Here is a 22,128-nt window from a genome sequence, read left to right as displayed (position 1 = left end):
GACCTTGTTAGAGGAAGAATTTGGGAGGTTCTTGGGAGCATTTTGTGTAATCTTAACATCTTCCTTCTGCCTGAATCGCTGTAGTCTCCCTCTTAAAACCTTCTCAGATTCCTTTCTCTAAACACTGCAATAAATCACAATGCTTCCCCCCCCCCATCCCATGTGTGCAGTTTCCTTTGTTAGCATTCCCATAGTGAAGTAACACCAGGCTTGTATAAGGGAATTGGCTGCTTTCTGCTGCCTTTCCAGGTCTAGTGCAACCATGGCATGATTGTAGCTGTCCAGACAGCACCGCCCCAGCCATTGATCCAGTGGGGTGTGCCCAGGTCACCCCCTGCTGCTAATTACTATGGCTCTGGTTCACAGCACTCTTGGGGAATCAGACCGTTGAAGTGCCGCAGGAAGCGGGTGCCGTGGGCTGAAGCGCTGAGCCTGACACAGCTTTACCTCCGGGCGCAAGCTAGAGTCAATTGCAGGCACGGGCTTGTTAACATAATGCATCTGTTCCTGCTCTTCTTCAGAACAAACCTCCAACCTCAGCCAGTTACTGCGCCGTTTATTCCTGTCTGCCTGTGTCTGCAGAAAGTGACATTTTCACCCCTGTGCAAACGGCCAGCGAGCGGCCTACGCATCAATTAAGTCTAGTTTCAGCCCAGTGCCGATCCATGAAGTAGCTTGTTACAGGCAGGGACTTCTCTAGGATTTGAACTGGTGTGGGCCTCGGATACGCAGGACAAGCTTCCCCAAGTAGGGGAAGGGTGTAACATGCTGTCCAGGGTGAGTTACCTTTTCTCCCATAGTGGCTGGTCAACAGAACTGATGGAATTGTTATACCAGAAGCCCCAGTGGTAGATCAGGATTCAACAATACCTTGTAAAGGGCATTAGATATTTGTGTGTGTACGCATGCCTGCCTAGTGGATAGGGCTGTCAACTGGGATTCCCTGTGTGTCACTTCATCTACCATGTGCCTCAGTTTCCGTCTGTAGAATAGGAATAATACCTGCCTAGCTCCTGGGGGTGATGTGAGGAGAAAATACACAAATGACTCTCAGATGCTCTGCTGAGGAGTCTGGTACAACTGGATGGAGAGGAGATTCCTGTAGTGGCAGTTTGCTTGCTAGTCCCCCATCCCATGAACTTGGCTACCTGGCATCTATACTAGTGACTGGGCTTGGAAGCAGGGGGAAGTTACACAAGCTGACAAGTGCTGCTGGGCTAAATGCCAAGGACTTTTCGGGGCACTGGCTGGGGAGCTGTGAAGGGTAAAAGCAGATGTGAACTCTATCCCCAGCCCATTCTGGAGCATCTCCCATCCACGTAGGGGTGGCAGCCAGCTCCACAGGCCCAAGGGACGGACGAGCAGTTTGTGTCTCGTGTGCAACCGCACAGGCTCCGTGCCGCCCTTCCAGAAATGTGCAGAGTGGGCTGTTTCAATCAGGAGCTCAGTCTCATTCGCACGGGCACTGGTGTTCCTGAGGGAGAACAAAAGGGGCCTGTCTCCCGAGACACTGGCTGCCACCTCCAAGCCTCTCTTCTGTGTCCTTGGCTCACCGTGCCAAGGGGCTGGCCTGGCTGCCTGACAGCTGGCCAAAGAGGAGCCCTTCTCCCCTGGAGCGAAAGGGCTCTGGCCCCAGAGCCAGAAACAAAATGCTCCTGCCCCAGGAAAGGTCCCGTGGTGTGCCAAGCCTGGGTTCTAGATGCCTAGTAAACAGACTTGGCTCTCCCTCATACAGTGATGGGCTGCCACAATAGCATTGCCCCTCCCCGCCCCCCTGGTTAGCTGTGATAAGCCCTCTGTACCCAGGGCATGGGCGTTGTGGAGGAGATGGCCGAGGGACTGAGGAATCTATTCATCGCCCTATGGCATCCAAAATGCGCGCGCGTGTGTGTGTGTGTGAAGTGCAGCCAAGGATGGAGGTGGCACTCTGAGCCCTTACCAAGCCAGCCTCATTGTTGAAGAATATGCTGAGTGTGTTTCTAATAGAGCGCCAGGTCTCATGTATAATGTGGAGTATGCAGGAGGTGAAGATCCTGCCCTGCCCTGGGAGATTTGTTGACAGTCCCTGCCATGTGTGGTGAGCTGTACCATTGCAAAGACAGAATCATTTTTTTTATGCTCGCTATTACGGTAGTGCCTAGAGATCCAGCCACGTTGAGCTGGGTGCTGTACAAACCCATAAGAAGGAGAGTGTACGCTCTTCAGTGTGGGGACTATCTATGTTTAGGAGGTTTCAGAGTAACAGCCGTGTTAGTCTGTATTCGCAAAAAGAAAAGGAGTACTTGTGGCACCTTAGAGACTAACCAATTTATTTGAGCATGAGCTTTCGTGAGCCACAGCTCACTTCATAACTTCAAATCCAGACTCCAGCGAGAAACTGCTGAATTGGAATTCATTTGCAAATTGGATACTATTAATTTAGGCTTAAATAGAGACTGGGAGTGGCTAAGTCATTATGCAAGGTAGCCTGTTTCCTCTTGTTTTTTCCTCCCCCCCCTCCCCCCCAGATATTCTGGTTTAACTTGGATTTAAACTTGGAGAGTGGTCAGTTTAGATGAGCTATTACCAGCAGGAGAGTGAGTTTGTGTGTGTATGGGGGTGGGGGGGAAGTGAGAAAACCTGGATCTATGCAGGAAATAGCCCGACTTGATTATGTAAAGAGTTGTCACTTTGGATGGGCTAGCACCAGCAGGAGAGTGAATTTGTGTGGGGGGGTGGAGGGTGAGAAAACCTGGATTTGTGCTGGAAATGGCCCACCTGTTGATCACTTTAGATAAGCTATTACCAGCAGGACAGTGGGGTGGGAGGAGGTATTGTTTCATATTCTCTGTGTGTATATAAAGTCTGCTGCAGTTTCCACGGTACACATCTGATGAAGTGAGCTGTGGCTCACGAAAGCTCATGCTCAAATAAATTGGTTAGTCTCTAAGGTGCCACAAGTACTCCTTTTCTTTTTATGTTTAGGAGGAGAGACAACCGGGGGATATGACCAGCAGCTGCGGGAGCAACGGAACAGTGATACAGGTGTGAAGGGTGGAATAAGCAGACCTCACATCACACCTGCTGTCTAAACATTGTCAAGTGTTTGTAGACTTCTGAAGAACTATTTATACAGGCCCCAGGGATCTGTCCCCTCTGTCCAGGGTGAGTTCTTACTATTCAGAGATGGGGGGAGTTAATCAGAGGCTGTGAAATTCCCCCAACCTTCCCTTTGGTTTTAACCAGGGGACCTTTGGGAGGGTCCCAAACTCCCCATCAGCACATTGCTGCACTGGCCTCCTCCATCTAGCTCTGCTTTGGCTGGCTGGGGTATAAGATTGCTGTGCCTGCCTGTACAGGAAAAAATGCTCTTCAAAAGCAGAGAGGAAGGCTGGTCTGGTGGTTTGGTGCAAGGCTCAGCTTTGGGAAAGTCAGGTATGCTGTGTGACCTTGGATGAGATGCATAGACTGTATGTGTCCATTCCCCATCTGCAAAATGGGGAAAATAGGCTGGATACATATATTAAAGATTGTGAGGGGCTTAGATGCTATAGTAGTGGGAGCTGTGTAAATAGCTAAGCTAGAAGCGGTAAGCTCAAAAACTGGGTCTCGTTTCTGTAGTAAGTTTGGAGCTATTTATTGCAATAAACTTGCACATGAAGTACTGCTTCCTACTGGATGGAATCAGAACTGCTCTGCTGTGTTTCATATACCCCGGAGAGCGAGTAGCATGAGGGGAGTCTCCTTGTTTGCATGGTAGGGTCTGTGCTCTCGGAGATGATCCTGCATTCTGGTGTAGCTGAGGATCAATGTGCCTGTATCACTTGGCAAGTCCATGATTGTCCTCTACAGGTTGCCTCACACTCTGGATAAATCAGATGATAGGTTAGGGGAACATAAAAGCCACTTGTCTACTCTTTGGGGAGGGAAGAATAGCATCAGCCTTTACCATCAGGCTTACTAGCAACATACCTTTAGCTCAGGTGGCAGGGACCTGTACCATAGGAGCAGAAAGTGACAAGTTCTAGTCCCCCCCCTTATATGTTCTTGGTGGGGGTTACATGGTACCCAAGGACTTGTTACATTATTACATCTCTTCTCATCTTTAACAACCCAAGGGGATCCCCATCCCAAGGATCTCACGCAGGTGTGAAGAATGCCATTTACTCCAAAAAGAAAAGGAGTACTTGTGGCACCTTAGAGACTAACCAATTTATTTGAGCATGAGCTTTCGTGAGCTACAGCTCACTTCATCAGATGCATACCGTGGAAACTGCAGTAGACATTATATACACACAGAGACCATGAAACAATACCCCCTCCCATCCCACTGTCCTGCTGGTAATAGCGTATTGTTTCATGGTCTCTGTGTGTATATAATGTCTACTGCAGTTTCCACGGTATGCATCCGATGAAGTGAGCTGTAGCTCACGAAAGCTCATGCTCAAATAAATTGGTTAGTCTCTAAGGTGCCACAAGTACTCCTTTTCTTTTTGCAAAGACAGACTAACACGGCTGTTACTCTGAAACCTGCCATTTACTCCAGACGTCCTCCTTTCTTTAAGCCGAAAGTGGCACCAAGATGCTAAGAAAAACAGCACAGCTGTTCCAGGCAAATGGCTTGTCAGCATTGTTTCATGTTTGGAATGGGAAATACCCCCAGAATTATGAAGCTGGAGTTACACTTTTTAAAATTTTTTTTTTTTATTTTGCTATGTTTTGCGATTATCCCCTCAGGGGCTATATATCCAATTCATTTTAAAAAACGAACACATGACTATTTTGAAATACTGTGTAGGTTTTTTTTTTCTTTTTAATACTGCCGGCATAAGCAATTTCAAAAGTGCTGCTTTACCATATAGAACCATCTTCCCTTACGATTTGACGCAGGTACTGCAGTGTGATTTATTTTTGAGGCCTGCAGTAAATGGCGTTAAGTGATTAACTTTTAAGCACTTATGCCATTTCTGGTGGACGTACAGCACAGGTATGTGTGGTACATATTTAAGAGGCACCTATAGCATTGAAAGGCTAGTGGTACACTGCAGCCAAGATTTTCTGTATATAAGGGCCTACTGGTGAAACATATGTCAGGGGTAGAGCATATTGACTTGCTGGCCCCAGTTCAGTAATGCATCCCGAGTCAGCAAAATGTGCGTACATCAGTCCCATTGAAATCAATGGATTTTACATCACCCTGGGATCTGCCTGCTGCCTGTAGGGTAGGGCTGTGCTATTGTCCCATTATGATAGCTGTGGAACTGAGTTACAGAGATACTTGGATTTCCCCACAGTCATATGGGAAGTTTGTGGTGAAGCTAGGACTTCAACACAGCTCTCTCAACTGCTAGGTGAGGGCCCTAACCACAGGACCATCCTTCTTCTCCTCAATTACTTTTCATAGGGACTTAAGCATGTGCTTAAGTGCTTTTCTAAATAGGCATGGGCTGAGGTATGTGCTTAAATGGTCTGGAGAGCTGGGGCCTCTATGAGCCCATATTTAGCTCTATAGGGGCTCGATCCAAAGCCTGTTGTTGTCAATAGGCTTTGGAACAGGGCCCCAGGGCCAGATTCTGATTATTTTGCTTCACACTGAATAGTTCCTTACTGCAGAAGTACTTCTAATGAAGTCAGTGGAGTAAGGTGCCACTCGGCATGATTTAGGGTATCGGAAGCGGTGTGTTTGTGCAGGTGTTGTCCCAGGTAACTGAGAGCTCCTTAAATCCAAGTGCTAAAACTCCACCATAGAGCTAGGCAAATGCTGCAGAATTATCCAAGCACTTCTATGCATATAAAAACCAGTGAATTAATGAGTCCATTTTGTTCACTGTCTGTGATCATTTGCGTAGGCCAGGTTTTGTTCATTCAAAGTCAGGGGGAGATTTTACTGGCAGACATATTTGCTGGCAAACAAATGAGAATCTTCATGAGAAGCCCCATATTTGTTTCTGTGACTGTGGTTCCCAAACTGGGGTTCGTGAAATGTTACAGGGAGGGGGTTCTTGGGGGGGGCGGAATTCCCTAATGGTGGACCGAGCTCTGTCTAGGGATACCGGGCAGCACGGGGCCAGCAGCCCAGAGCCCCTAGAATTCCAAGAGCTAAGCAGATCAAAGCAAGCATATCTATCACAGTGAGGAAATTTAAACTTCAAAACTCCTTATATGGAAAGGGAGGTGGATATTTTTTGCTGGTTTTAAACGTAAATAGGCAGCTAGTATTAATTTTAAAATTATTATGAAGAACAAGTTTAAGCTTTGTTGGAACGTGCGTTGTTTGCCTGGACTGCTCAAGACCTGAATGCTTGTGTAGGAGAAACTCTCTTTGAATTGGCTTCTTAAATATCTTCATGCTGTTTCACATCTGATACTCCTTGATGAAACCTAGGAGCCTTGTCTTAGAACAGGCTTATTCAAAGTGATACAAGCTATGAAAGTGAGATCTTGGAAGAGTGCTGCCGTTTTCATAATGTAATAAAAATACTGTAATTAATAATTAGTGTGTAAAGCATGGCATAAAAACAAATTTTATATTTTGAAGATCACTGCTTTTATACTTGGGTAAAGGAGAAAATCCCTGGAAATATTCATTTTTAGGAGGGGGTTTGTGAGACTTGACATTTTAGTGAAAGGGGTTCACAGGTTGTTAAAGCTTGGGAACCACTGATCTGTGAGTTCCAGTCAGTGAGCAGAAAAACTACCCCATGTCTTGGATCACACAGATTGAAGAAAACCTATTGAATGAATCTGGGAAAGAACAGCTGGCCAGTAACCCCAAAGCTGAACTTCATGTTTGTTGAAAAGTTGTGAATATTTTTATTTATGTAACATTTCTATCATAGTAGCACAGAGGCCCTCTCCCAGTCAGGGCCCCATTATGCTCAGTGCTGTACAAACACTTAGGAAGAATAGTGAACAAAATAATAAAGCTCACAGTCTGTTTGTGAACAGGTTAAACATGGGCCAGTTTGTTGCAATACATTGTGCATAGTTAGCAAATCAGCCACAGTGCTTCTCAACATTTTTGATACCAGGGACTGGCTTGCTGCCTTCGTAGACTGTGTCAGGGAGATCTCTGGGACCGGCGCTGGTCCATGGACTGGTCATTGAGAAACACTGAGCTAGGACTAGGCAACAAAAAGGCACAGAACCAGAGCCTCATTATGCATATTTGTTCCAATGTCCCCTGTCATTTCCCCCCCCCCACACACACACACACAATGTGTGGAACAAATGCCAGAGTTCAAGTTTAAAACACATGAGCAAAACCTCTTCCATTTTATTCTTTCCCCTCCCTCATCTTGTGTATTCCTCCATCCACCCATTCATCCTTCTCTCTCATTCATTCCATGCTATAGGAAGATCGCAGGGCTATTGTGGGTATCTGGGGCAGGGATTGTGTTTTAAGCTACATGCAAGATGGGCGGGACTCTGCTTTGTTTCCACACATTTCAGTGCCACACCAAAGCCCTTGCTGTTTGCCTGTACCCAGTGCTACATTGTTGAAGCGATTGGCTGCTAGAGGTAAAAACCGCTCATCCACGTATGGAATTTGATTTGTGTGATGGGGTGTACTCCCCACACTGGTCCTGCAAGAGATGAATTGAGCCAGTATGTGGGAGAATTAAGCCTGGGAGGAAAGCCCTAACTAGGGGAAGTTCACCTGTGTGGGAACAAGCGGGGTTTATATAAATCCAGGAAATTGGAGGCAGCGAAGACTTCAGGGAGGTAGTCTGTGGACACTCCCTGCGAGCGGAGAAGTGCATTTGGGGGGCTATGGAGACAAGTAGCCAACGATTACTTCCTGAGAGGAGGGAGTTGTGGGGCTGGCAAACCCAGAGGAGTGCAGAGGGCCAGGAGGTAAGGAAGAGACTCAAGTGCAGGAGAAAACCACACCAGGGCTGCTGATTAGAGGGTCTCGGAGCTGGAACCCAGAGTAGAGGTTGGGCCTGGGATCCCCTGAGGGATCTGAGCCACTGAAGGAGTGGCACCTGGGGCAGTGAATGGGAGGACTGCCTGAGATTGCTGGTGAGCAGGGATTTTGTTACACTTCCTTCCCTGCAAAAGGGAAATCACACAGTGACCTGGCCGGAGGGCCGAGTCACTAAGAAGATGCTGCAGTTCCTGGAAGATGCTGCAGTTCCTGGAGCGAGAGAGGGGCCACAGGCTGAGAGGGTGGCAGAGTGTAACTGCTGGCAGGGGTGTTGGCCTGGCAGAGGTAGCCCCCGAACGGCCAGGAGGAGGTGTCTTCCTGGGGTGAGTAGAGGGCACTGTCACAAGGAGGAAGCACGGTTTACCCTTTGGTGATCACATTCTGAAGAGAACTAGAACAGGATTCCTGCAGCCTACAGGAAAGTGTAAAACAGCTTCCTGAAGCCAGAGTCCCAAACATACAAGGCAAAGATTTCCTGAAGCGAAAGCCCTAGATCTAGGAAGAAGCTCTGAAGCCCAGATGAGAGCATAATCCGAAAGATGCCTGTTTGTTCTCCCAAGACTTCCCCTTCTGCTGCATATCCACCCCCAAAGGAACAGGCCTTTGCTGTCTTTTAAATCCATCCATGTCCTTCTCTGTGGCTCCTGTTGACTCACTGTGCATAGATGCTGGGCTATTTCCAGCCACAGCCTGAAAGTGGCAGCATCTGTCTGCCATCCTTTGCTAGGTAAAGTGTGTGATAATCCCCTTTACCTCTCCATGCCATTGCTGGCAAGACATGCACCCTGTCACACTATGTGACAAAGAAGCAGCCTACACATGACAGTATAGATTACGGAGATCTTCAAAGATTATGTGGAGAAGAGCCCAGGAGGACATCCTGTGTCCTGGAGGAGGTACTCAGATGATACGTTACTGTGTGAGATGAGTTGAATGTTCATACAGATACCGAGTCCCTCCCATGTACAACCTTGTGTTGGTCCTGAACCAAGTCACCTCAGCTACGAAAAGCTAAGCTCAGGATTCCCACTTCCCTGTACTTTTCTGATCCCCAGCAAAGACTTAATTGAATTGTGCCAGCTGGCTTGCATCACTGCAGACCTGCCATTTTCACCTCTCCCTCCCCAGAAAACTAGCCCCTTGATTTTGAGTGAAAGAGAGAAAACCAGACCTGAGTTGGCTGCTAAAGCTAATGACATTTTAGCATTGCCTGGGTCATTTTCTGTAGCTCATCAAGAATAGATTTCTATTAGGGCAAAGGCCTAAAGCTCTGGCTGCAGGGTCATAAACTGAGATCAGACATCGGGATCTCCATGCCAGTGCTCAAGTGCCATTGTCTTGACAGATGCTGGGAATCTACGGATCCATGCATATAGCCGCTGTGCTGTTATTAACATCTGATTTGTGATGAGACAAACTTGGCCTACGGTAGTGCTCGTTCTAATAATAAACATCGAGCAGCTTTTAGTCAATGTAGCTTTCACGATATTACACCGCATAACTCAGAGGGAAAGCATCACTGTCAGCATTATGTGTGGTCTGTCTGCTTTCCCTTTATTCGAGAGAGGTTGCTTTTATTCCTTCATTTTGGAGCAGGGCTCAGCACTTCGTACTTGGACGGCTCCGCATTTTTAATGTACAATAAAGCCTGGTTAGCTGTGTTGGCACTGCTGAAAAGGCACCAGCCAGGGAGGAAAGAGTCTGGGGACGGGACAGAGAGGGCAAGAGAGGAGTGAAGGGCAGAGGGGTAAGATGGGGGGGAAAAGGGAGAACAGGAAGAGCTGAAGAGGGAAGCAGCAGGGGTGAAAGAGAGGGAATGAAGATGAAAGGGGAAGTGGGGAGAGAAGGATTTAAGAAATGATTTTGTCTCCTCATTTAAGCAGGGCTAGAAAGAAGCCTTGTTCTTCCCACTCCATGCTCGCAGCAAAAGGAAATCCGTCACACTTTGCTTTTATAGTGCTTTCTATCTCTCGCTATCCAAACTAGCGATAAGGAGGATTAGTCAGGTCTTGATGCCATAATTTTATAGATGGGGGAAACTGAGGCATGGGGAAAGGTGGTGACTTTCCCAAAGTAGCAGAGGGAGTCTGTGGCAGAGCTGGTGATAGGATCACAGTCTCATGACTCGGCCTGCTGCTTAGTTCTGTAGACACAGCTGGCTCACTTGGGCGCGACACGTTGTAGCCCCGGTCCTGCAATGCCGTGGGTGCCTGTGGCGTCCCAGTGCACACATCTGATTGCAGGACAGGGGCTTGTGTCATCAGACAACTCGGATGGGACTCTAGATTGTCAGTTCACGTGCATGTAGCATTTCTACTGTCTAAGCATAGAGCATCCTAAGCTGCTAATTCAATGTCTTAGTTTAATGAACTGATACAGCCTCACCACTCGCTTTTTCCTTTTAGTTAACATTCCTTTTAAGTTACAACTCTCTTGTATAGTACTTTAATGTATAGCATTTTTCATCAAAAGGAAACCGCTCTTCTTGGGGCCTGGATGGTTTAGGGAATTGGTAATGGAGCTGCTTACCTCGAGGTCACTGGTGTGACTCTAACCCAGCTTGGTTCTCACTGAAAGTTGTTTGCATTCTTTGTGTGAGATGAGCTTTGAGGGCTTCATCTAGGCCCCATAACGCAGGCATTCACTTCACCACCCCACTGACCTTAACCCCCCCCCCCCCACACACACACACTTGTTTGCAGTCTCAGGAGAGAGACCAAGGTCTGAGTGTTCCGGGCTCCTGTCTGAGCCCTAGAGGTGGTTCACTCCAGAACAGGGTGGTGGCTCATGGCTGCTGTGTCTAGCTTGAGAAAGATCTACCCTAAAACCCACTGGACTTCTGTTGACCTCAGTGGGCTTTGGATCAGGCCCAATGAGAATTCCACCCATGGGAGGGGAATAGAAATTACTCCAACCAGCATCTTTCAGCAACCCTGAAAGTTGCATGGTTTTTACTTTAAACACAGAAGGCTTGATTTCGAAGGGGGTGAAGCACCCACAATTCCACTGGGGTGAACACCAGCTGCAGATGTTCAGCCCCTCTGAGATACAAGCCCTGGCTCCTTTTACTTTTATCCGAGGCTTCCCAAAAGGAAGCTGCCTTCTTTGCTGGGTTAAACTGCTTCGCATTGAAGTCTTCCCTTATTTTTTCTCGCTGTCCCTCTTAATAATTTTTCTGCTGATTCCAGTGGCAGATTTGCTAACCAGTGTGATTCTGTTGATAAGACTCCGGTTCATCACCAAGGTTCCAGCTTCTAGTAGTTCTCAGTTAACTTCCAACCTATTTTTTTTACTCCTGAGATGAAAAAAGGCACGAATGAGGTAAGTAATTATTTCACCCACACAGGGTGTGTGTGTGTGTGTGTAGGGAGGAGGTGTAATGTATGTGCATAGCTTTTTTTACTAGCAGGCTGAAGTCTTTGCAGAATGACATTGCTGAGGCCTGCTCTGAGAAAGGACCTCCTGTTCAAGTCATAAGCACAATAGCCCCCGCTCTCAGATCTGGCCTAGCTGACTCCAGGGTAGCCTTGCAGATATGGACCAAAGATGTGTGTCCTGGAAGCCAAGGTCAAGTCAAAAAGTAATGCAAAGGCTCAAGGCTTTTGAAGGTCTGTTGAGATCTGCACAGCCCTTGGATGTATAAAGAGGGGAGTAGTGAGTCCAAATATATGGCATTGGTGAGACTGATACTAGAATACTAAGTCCAGAACTCGTGTCAACATTTTAAGAAGGATGTCCAAAAAATTGGAGAAGGTGCAGAGAAGAGCCACAAAAATGATCAAAGGCTGGAGAAAGTGTCTTACAGTGAGAAATTTAAGGAGGTCAATTAGATTAGCTTTAGCAAAAAGATCATGCAGTGATAGGGTTATGGTGTATCAGCATCTTCGCAGGAAATGTGGGGTACTAAAGGGCTGTTCAGTTTAGTGGAGAAAAGCGTAACAAGAGCCAATGTCTAGAAGTTAGTCAGACACATTCAAGCTAGAAATAAGGCCTACATTTTACCAGTGAGGCTGCTTAACCGTTGGAACAAACTACCAAGGCCAATGGTGGATTCCTCCTCTCCTAGTGTCTTGAGATCAAGACTGGATGTCCTGCTGGAAGATCTGTTTTAATCAAATGCAAGTAATCATGGGGAACCCCAAGGAACTGTCATGGATCAGAGATTGACCAATCACCCCTGCTCTGTGTTTTCTTCTTTCCACATGGAACATAGTTAATAGTGGGCTGCTCCACGGACGCATATTAGAGCAGGGTTTATTTGAGATACTTATTCATGATCTGGAAAAAGGAATGAACTGTGAGGAGGTGAAATCTGAGGAAAGAGATGCTTCTCAGTACATATCTTGTCTGACAAACTGTGAAAGCCAGTCCAGATCGGTGCAATCCATGTCACTAAGGAAATAATTATCTTACATTTCTCCGTGGCTTCCCCTTATCTCTCTCCCTTTTCTTCGGACCTTGGGCAGTCTGTCAGCCACAGGGCTTGATCCTCCATTGCCTGGCACCTTGGGTAGTAAATCACTTTAATAGCTCAATCCAGGCTGAGTGACTCTTTGTAAAAGAGATGCTCTCACTCCAACAGAAGTTGTGGGCTTGATGCAGAAACTACAGGCTGAGGTTCTCTGGCTTTGGTATGCAGGAGGTCAGACCAGATGATCCTTAAAAAAAATAAATAAATCTGTGAATCATTTACACCTGAGTACAGGCAAGGAGATGCCTTTGTTCCATCCCTGCCACAGCCAAGGGGTCATAAACCCAACCAATCTGGCTCTTGGGGAATTCCCTGTGCATCTTAGCTCCTCCTCCTCACTTTCCCAGCCTCACAGTTCTGGGTGGATGTTTCCAAACAAAAATGGGTCTGGCCAGAGCATCTTTGGGTATGTCTACACTGCAGTAAAACACAGTCAGCTGGCCCATGTCAGCAGACTCAGGTTTGTGGGGCTTAGGCTATGGGGGACTGTTTATTTGCGGTGTAGACGTTTGGGCTCTGGGACCCCAAGATGGGGGAGGGTCCCAGAGTCCAGGCTCCAGCTCGAGCCCAAACATCTACATGGCAATTAAATAGACCCGTATTCTGAGCCCCATGAGCCTAAGTTAGCTGATGCTGGACAACTGTGGGTGTTTAACTGCAGTGTAGACATACACTTAGTGCAACAACTCTCTTACGGCCACAGGGAGCAAGATGCAAGTTAAAGCAGCCTCAAGGATGCTCTATTTTACTCCAGTTCATACTGACCTTGGAAAGCTATTAAAAAAACAAACAAACAAAAAAACCTACAACAAGGTGCCAAGCCATGGAGAATGTGACAAACTGCCTCTAATCTCAAGACCAGTATCAATCTCCCTGCTCCTTGAAATCCAAGTCCTCTATAGTCCTTTTGATGTTAAATGTGTGACAGAATTCATTATGGTGTGTGGATCAAGGCTACATCTGCATTTCAGCTGTGTAATGTTTGAGGTGAGTCACATGGGTAAGGAAGCAAAGTGGTCTCTCTCCTCCATACAACAGCTGTTGTCCCCACTACCCATCTACCTCTGGAGTTATTTCCCAGTTCGCTCTCCTGAGACGTAGCATTACAAACTCCCCTTTGATTGCGCCTACACCTTACTCAGCCTAAAGTAGTGGTTCTCAAACTTTTTTTTGTACTAGTGGCCCCTCTCACATAGCAAGTCTCTGAGTCCGATTTCCCCCTCCCCCCCATATAAATTAAACACTTTTAAAAAATATTTAACACTATTATAAATGCAGGAGGCAAAGTGGGGTTTGGGGGTGGAGGCTCACAACTTGCAACCCTCCACGTAATAACCTGGTGATCCCCTAAGGGGGTCATGACCCCCAGTTGCAGAATCCCTGGCCTAAAGCTTGGATCCTGATTTGCAGGTCAGTTCCCCCCGCCCACCCCAGATGGAGGTGTCAGCCTGAATTGAGTGCACTGTCAGCCTTTATAGTTGTCTTTTCTTATACATGTTACGGAAACAACCAATGAACCTGGGTCCAAAGAAGGCCAAAATTTCCCTAATGTTAAATATCTTTTTTGGAGCAGCCCAGTTGTGTGTGTGTTTTTTTTAAACTGATTGCACCTGTGTCTGCGCAGGACCCAGCTGTGCTGGCTTTCTCCCCATCCCCCAGAGGCTTCTATGTTGTGACTTCCTCTACCTTTTTAAAACATAGGCTATTGTTTTTCTGGCCTAGAAGCTGCTGATGAAGAATTGCCGTCTGGATGCAAATGAACTCTTCTCGGTGGTCACGTTCCACCTAATTAAAATGCTTCACAAATGTAAGAATTTTCCACCGAAAACTGAATTGATCTTCAATCCTGGCTGGTGCTTTCTGTTTATTCCATACTATTCCTGTCCTAGGGTAATATTACATCCTCCTGCTATTAATCCCTGGAACCTAGGGCTTGCAGGTGGACAACACACAGCAGACCATTGCTAGTGGTAGTTTAATTTTCCAGCTTCTATAACACTGAAGGCCAAAATGAGTCCATTTGTGGAAGTAGGGTGTGGGGATTCAAGTTGCAGTGGGGGAGGTTTAGATTGGATATTAGGAAAAACTTTTTCACTAAGAGGGTGGTGAAACACTGGAATGCGTTACCTAGGGAGGTGGTAGAATCTCCTTCCTTAGAGGTTTTTAAGGTCAGGCTTGACAAAGCCCTGGCTGGGATGATTTAACTGGGAATTGGTCCTGCTTCGAGCAGGGGGTTGGACTAGATGACCTTCAGGGGTCCCTTCCAACCCTGATATTCTTTGATTTGGGTCAGTACTGAAATCCAGTACATCACCACTCTCAGCCCTGGTAGGTGCTACTCTTGGCAGTCTGGAGCTCGGTGACACGCACTAATTTTGAGAGAAGAAAAGGAGTACTTGTGGCACCTTAGAGACTAACCAATTTATTTGAGCATAAGCTTTCGTGAGCTACTGCTCACTTCATCGGATGCATACTGTGCAAAGTGTAGAAGATCTTTTTATACACACAAAGCATGAAAAAATGTGTTTGTATAAAAAGATCTTCTACACTTTGCACAGTATGCATCCGATAAAGTGAGCTGTAGCTCACGAAAGCTTAAGCTCAAATAAATTGGTTAGTCTCTAAGGTGCCACAAGTACTCCTTTCTTTTTGCGAATACAGACTAACACGGCTGTTACTCTGAAACCTGTAATTTTGAGAGAGTGTTCTTTGCTTGTGGACAATTACACACTAATCACAGCAGGAATCTGAGCATGGCTAAAGTAAATGGCCTGGCATTTGCTGCCCAGTAAGTAATGTTTTTTGATTTGTTAACATTATATAGAGCATTTAACCTCTTCCATAAAAGTTCGTGTTCTCCAGGGGTTCCCTTTTTTTCTTTGGCTTACACAGCAAAGGCAGGAATTAAATCTATGGCCATCGGCTGTTTACAATTAGAAGAAAATTGCCCTTTTATTTGTTGATCACCCAACCTATTCAACAGCACCAAGATCAGCTGGGAGTAGATGCTGCTTCTCCAGTGGCCTGATCCTGCTAGGTTCAGAGAGACCCTGACCAGGGTGCTGAGCACAGTCAACTCCAATAGACAGTGGGCTCCTCAACAGGAGTTCAGAGTAGCAGCCGTGTTAGTCTGTATTTGCAAAAAGAAAAGGAGTACTAGTGGCACCTTTGGTTAGTCTCTATTTATTTGATCATAAGCTTTCATGAGCTACAGATCACTTCATCGGATGCATACCGTGGAAACTGCAGCGTCATTAGGAAACCTAGGGATGAACTGATGTTGAGCACTTGTACTCACTATTCTGACTCAATGGCAAAGGGGAGGGAGAAATTAGCATGCAGACGAGCATAGGTTTTGGCTGGGACCACAGCTCAGGAGTGATAAGTTCTAGCCTGAGTCATACGGCACAGATCCATCATCGTCATCCGTTAACTTGACATTCAGATGTCCTGGGTGTTTACTGGCACATCAGTATTATAGCCTCTATCGCTAACCAGTGCTGCATGAAATAGGGGTGATAGGCTATTCGTTATCGTTTGTATTCCAGTGGCACGGACATGCCTCTGATGAGATCAGGGCCCCATTGTACTGGATGCTGTACAGACACATACTAAGAAATAGTCCCCTTTCCACAAGGTTCTTAATCTAAATAGACAAAACAGATACGGGTGGGGTACAGGGATTATTAGGGTTCCCAGATAGAGGACTAAAGTGCGGAGACATTAATGGCTAGATTTTAAGAAGTGCTCAGCACCCGCAGTTGGGGACAGATTTCCAGAAAACTCAGTTCCTAAGGTTGTCTTTACCGCAGCATTAACTCGGGTGTTGTCCCCAAGTCCTGTCTCACCGCACACAAACCCTTTCTCCTGTGTTTAACCTCAGGCCAGATGGCCTGTTTGGGGGTGTGAGTTTGAGTCCAGATGCTGCTTTCACTCAGGCTGGTAACCTGCCGACTTTTCCGGAGAATGCAGCCACGCCCACCTGAGTGTTGATCGTCCACCAGGGCCTTCCCATTGTCTCCTCCACCCACGTGCCCAGAAGGACTGAAATTCTTCCATTATTTGCTGGGAAAGAATGTTAGAGTGGCTCAGGTTACTACAAAGCTGAAAACCCTGGGCTCGGCCCCCAGCAATCCAAGCGACACATGCAGGATAGTGCAGCACCAGTGAGGCACGGTAGTTTGGATAGGACTTTGCAATGTAGCTACTCACCCAAGTCAACTCTGCAGAGAGGGACATGCCATAAGTGACTGGCCCAAGGTCACAGAGGAAGTCTGTGGCAAAGTCAGGGTTTGAACCCAGATCTCCTGAGTAGAGCTGGTTGGAGGCATGCGCTCATGCGCGCTCTCTCTCTCTCTCTCTCCTCCCCCCCCCCCCCAAATGAAAATGCCAGTTCATAGAATCAGAAATGTTTCATGGAAATGGTTTGGGTTTGAACAAATCATAGGCCCGGCCTGGTGGGCTGCTAAGGATCTTGGACTTCCTGTCCTTGGTTCAGCCAGGAGGCCTATCAGGCTACCTGCTGTGGACCAGGTGCCTGGGTGATAGCAGTTGACACACAGGGTGGCATACTCTGGCCCTGGCTTAAGAGTAGGAGAATCGTGAGATTCTACTCTGAGACAGGTAAGGGCAAGAGGCCAAACGCCTTTAGGGATGTTCTCACAGAGACGGGATAGGCTGCTAGCTGCATCTCTGCTCCCTAACTTTAGACACCCACTTCAGAAATTCTTGGGTCTGTCTTTTGCACCCAGGCAGAATAACTCAGTGCTGCACTGGGTCACGTTCACCATGAGACCTTCTCTCCCAGAAGCCTCTGCAGGAATGCACATGGCCAGCGGGGGGGAGCTGATACAGTGCAACACGGCGCTGGCTCACTCCAGTATTAAACTTTAAGAGTGGTGGGGAAATATTTCCCCTTCATACATAACCCCTTCTGTGCAGTGAAATGCCATTGCTGGGAGTGTAAATGAGGTTGGACCTTCTGTATTTCTTTAATCCCTATCTTCATGTGCTTGCTTCAACTCTGTGGCCAGAGATTCTTTGCCCAGCTGTATTTGTTGTGAGCCTTCTAAGGAGGAGGAAAATCAGAAAAGGAGGGGAGATGGGCCCTAGATCTTTGTCCACAAGCTTTTCTTTCCAGTGATCGGTCCTTAAATAAGGAAGATAAAGCTTTGCTGCTTTTTCCTTTCAACCCTAGACTGGTTTGTGTTTTCGAGAATCTCTTCTCAGGCCAAAGGGTGAGACTTTTTAATCCTTTCTAGATCCCCAGCTTCCAATGCAACACAGAGCACCAGAGCATGCTGAGAGGGTTGCATATTAAATCTATTCTGTTCTGTTCCATATAGGTTCTTATACCATGCTCATCCCCATGGTATCTGAGTGCTTTCCAGTAGTGCATTGAGCAACATGTCTACATGACTGCCATGTGTGATTTGGGGTCTCATTCTCTCGCTAGGGCAAGAAGTGTGTGCATTTGAGTCTTATTTTGTTCAGGTTTTTGTAAATGTACCTGTTGCTATGTAGTTATGTTGGAGAAGGCAAATGCACCTGGCACTTGGAGCAGAACGTGGTGAGTTTTTGATGGTCCTTAGTTCCTGGAGTTCATTCCACAGTCTGGGACCAGCCCCCTGAAAAGGTCCGTCTGCTGGACAGACGAGCTTGACCCTCATTGCAGAGAGTTCCATTGCGCCAAAGCAGTGAGATTGTCAACACTAAAGTCCTCTAAGGTCACATTTAAGTTTATGAAAAAAATGCCTGCTCTATGTTCCTTCCTCAACCTCTGAGCCCAGGAGGGTTGGACTTGTGGTGCTGAGGTAGCTGGCCTTGTAGGCAGAAGGGTACAAACACTGTAACAATGCAATTAAAAGCAATCTCTACGGTTTGCAAAGCATTTCAACATCCCTGGGATGGGAGGCGCTATGGGAACACATCTAGCAAAAAACTAGATGGGTTGGGGCTGCCTGCTTTTGAATTTCCCCCACTTTAAAGAAAGGCGCCGGCTGCTGTAGATAGATCCCTAACATTTCCTCTGTGCATTGACAGGAGGATAAGGAAATTCCTCTTCTGTTTCAGACAAGGAATCTGCAATTAGGGCCAGGACCCTTCTGCTTCGATTCACCTGTGCTGCATAGGGAGTCTCATAGGGTGAAATCCTGGCCCCAAATGGCAAAATGCGTATTGATTTCAGCAGAGCCAGGATTTCCCCCAGCAGGGGTATTTGTACTATACAACATGACTATAGATCTTAATAGTGACGGGCATAGTAGAAACATCTCAGATCGACAGAAAACTAGCTGGAGTTGCATTGCAAATTTTATTTTCTTCATCCTCTTGTTGCATCCAGAGATATGATGAACTGGGGCATCAGGCTTCATCACCAGTAAAGTTGAGAGCTTGTGGGCAGATCCTGAGCTGGGGTAAAACGATGTAACTGTTGACTTCAGTGGACTTACACGGGGATTCACAGCAGTTAAGGATCTGGCCCTCGAGCCTAGCTTCATCCGTTAGCACTTTGATACCACGGTAATTGACGAACTATAAATATTGAAGACAGACATAATAATAACAGGCTGTGTCATCAATTAACTAATGACAGCTGCAAGGAAATGTCAGATAAAAATAACCTATAATGGCATCCGGCTTCCTTCTTAACCCCCATCCTTACCCCTCTCCCCGCCACCTCCTGAAATGATCCGCATCAGGACCCCTCATTTTTAACGGTAATAATGTAGGAGCTGTAACATTTCGTGATTAGCCCTGATCTGTTTCCAGATTGCTCCAGATTTACAATCATGCAAAAGCAGAGCTGGTACCACCCAGAGGACCGGATGCACAGGCCACTTTCGGGTAATGAGGTGGAATATGTCATGTAGTTTCTATATGAAGTTTATTTAATCCTCTTGGTGACATACACCAACTGTTGCTATTGCAATAATGTGTCTTATTGGGGGAGAACAAAGCAAGCACACGCACCCCGGGGTAGAGGACAGCTACAAAAATGATTGTTTATTACCTAGCTTAGGAGCCCCAGTCCTGGATCAGGGTCCCATTGTGCTGAGCATTATATAAACATGTAACACCAAGATTGTCCTTGCCCCAGAGATCAATTATTAAAGTCTTTCTTTAGCTGATAAACAAACAATACCTTGGGTGAAATCCTGGCCCTAATTATGTCAATGGTAAAACTTCCAGTGACTTCAATGGGGTTAGCATTACAGCCCACGTATTTTAGGGCTTCCCTACACAGGACGTGGGCCCACAGCAAGCCAGGGTGTGAATCTACTGCACGCTAGCTTGCCGTGCAGTGGTGTTCCACATGGACATTGCTACAGTGCACTAAAAGTTCTGCAGAGCACTCAGCAGTGTCCACATGGGATGTTTAGTGTGCAGGAAGCTAGTGCGCTGTAGATTCACACCCCGGCTTGCCAGGCACTAATGTCCTGGGTAGACAAGATACCCATCCCTGTCAAGTTGTAGTAGTGTCCTGATTGTACAGAGAGAGCCTGCATACCTCAGTTCACCGACGCTGCAGTCCCTTCTATATTCAGCGAAGTGCTTAAGTCCATGTTCAGGCCCCATTATCGTCAATGGACCTAAAGTTAAGCACGTGCTTGAAGGTTGTGCTAAATAGGTATGGATTTAAGTGGGTGCTTAAGTGTGGGGCTAGAGAGGAGTTGACTGGCCCAAAATCACATAGTAGGCTTGAGGCAGAACTGGAAATGCAGTTAGCTATCCTGAACACAAGCTGGGTGAATAATTGGTCTTCTAGTTTGCTGGCAATTCTGCCCTCCCTGCCCCCCTCCCCCCACAAAAAAATATCACTTCGGGTTGACCTGAATATAAATTTTTAAAAAAATTTTGGGGAATTGAAGAGTTGAATAAAAACTAATTTGGGGCCCAAAAGAAATGTGTTTATATTTTGAGCATTCTCATCATGATTTCCTCTTTAATAAAATCAAGGACATTTCTAAAAATTAGTTTTTGTTTAGAAAAGGTCATGAAATGTATTGACTTTTGGGGGGAATTTTATTAGTGTTGGGTTTTTTTTGTTTTGTTTTTTACTGAAACAATTTGCTGAAATCAACACAAATTTTATGAAACTTTTTGGTTGACCTGAACCTGCATTTTTCACCCCAAAAAGGTTTTGGTCAAAAAAATTCACCCAGCTGTCCTCCTGAGTCCCAGTCTGGGGAATTAATCACAAGATAGCTGTTCCTTGTGGCAGGGAACATGCTCTGGAGGGGGGAGAGGTCACTGTAGAAGTTTGAGTCTAGAAATTTTTCTTAACTTTTCATCCGTATTCTAATTATAACTCTGAAGTCTTTATATAAAACAGCAAGATGGATGAGCTAAGGCTTTATATTGCTTTTTGATTAAGTGGGCACAGAGTCTGATTGACACCTCGGCAGTTTATTCTTTATCTCTTAAAGTCCCGGCATTGCTGGATTGTCACATTTTTGTGCCAGGTCCTTGAGTTCAACTTTATCACTTTAAACCTCTTCCTTCCCCAGTCCTCTTTGACCTTGGGATTGAGAATGGAGCACAAGACGTGACATGCTGTTCTGAGCACTAAAACAATGAGCGCTTGTATTTAACATGGATACTGTCTTTTATTCCAGCATTACATAACACACGAGAGCCTGATGTAAGCTGTGGCTTGCCACTGCTTGATGTGCCGCTGGAGAGGAAGGAGGGGATTAAGGCAATAGCCTATGATTTGGGAGACATGGGTTCAAATCCCTGCTCTATCCCGGGGACTTCCTGTGTGACCTTGGGCATGTCACTTAACCTCTCTGTGCCTCAGTTCCTGATCTGAAAAATGGGGGATAATACCTTATCCCTACCTCATAAGGGTGTTAGAGACTGTGTGAGGTGCTCTGGTACTGGGGGCTATCTATGTACCCTAGATTGATAGAGTCCTGCCTTCTTAGAAGTCTTGTGAGTTCTTTGGGGGCAGGGACTGTCTTTGTTCTGTGCTTGTACAGCGTCTAGTGCATTGGGGTCCTGGTCCACGACTGGGATTTTTAGGCCCTACAATTATACAAAAATGGAGGATGGTTTTGTAGCCACACTCCACATCATTACATAACAGCAACTGCTCCACATACAAATTGGTATAGCCAGTCTGGGACTATGGGGATCTCTCAAGAACCTCCTTTTATGTTGATATCATTATTATACAGGTTACAGAAGTGCCTGCAAGGATTTAGGAGTTTTGCGCACAGAAAGGAAGATGCAGTTCCTGCTCCATTCAGCTCACAAACTCAAAAGACCAGCAACAGATGAAGGAGGGCGGTGGGAGAAGAGCACAAACTAGATGTGGTCAAAACTTTTCTTCTCTGAACACTTTTTTGATGAAAGTCTTTAAGAAGAGAATGAAAATGTTCACAACAAACTTTTGTTTCCAGTGACATTTTCTGACCACCCCCAGTGATTCAAAATATTTTCATTTAATTTCAAATAGGAAATGTGTTTCCTTTCAGTTTTCAAAAACAGAACAAAAAAAACCAACCAAGCAGATATTTTTGCTTTTCAGTTTTGCAGGTTCTTTTTAATCTTTTTTCCCACTGGAAGAAGAAAAAAGGGAAAGAAAAGGGAAAAGAAAATCAATAATTGAAAACAGAAAATGTACTGGCTTTTGAAAACTGAAACAAAATAAAATTTTTATTTTCATTTCATTGGAAACTTCCATGAAAATCAGTTAATAAAATCAATTTAAAAATGTTTCATGTAAAATACTTGTTTTTCT

At 46.0% G+C, this 22,128-nt stretch overlaps 1 protein-coding gene across 1 annotated transcript in view; it reads left to right on the top strand.

The window, feature by feature from the left end:
- The window catches only part of CFAP58 (cilia and flagella associated protein 58), a 141,883-nt gene extending 120,203 nt beyond the window's left edge, over window positions 1-21,680 (top strand). The window contains exon 18 of the mRNA XM_048858401.2: window positions 21,563-21,680. Within this exon, the coding sequence (XP_048714358.2) occupies window positions 21,563-21,665 (103 nt within the window). The 3' untranslated portion in view covers window positions 21,666-21,680. The remainder of the gene's footprint in view (window positions 1-21,562) is intronic.
- Window positions 21,681-22,128: the final 448 nt, after the last annotated feature.

The sequence above is a fragment of the Caretta caretta genome, chromosome 7 (assembly GCF_965140235.1).
Source record: "Caretta caretta isolate rCarCar2 chromosome 7, rCarCar1.hap1, whole genome shotgun sequence".
NCBI lineage: Eukaryota > Metazoa > Chordata > Testudines > Cheloniidae > Caretta > Caretta caretta.
This window is presented reverse-complemented; position numbering and strand designations above follow the sequence as displayed.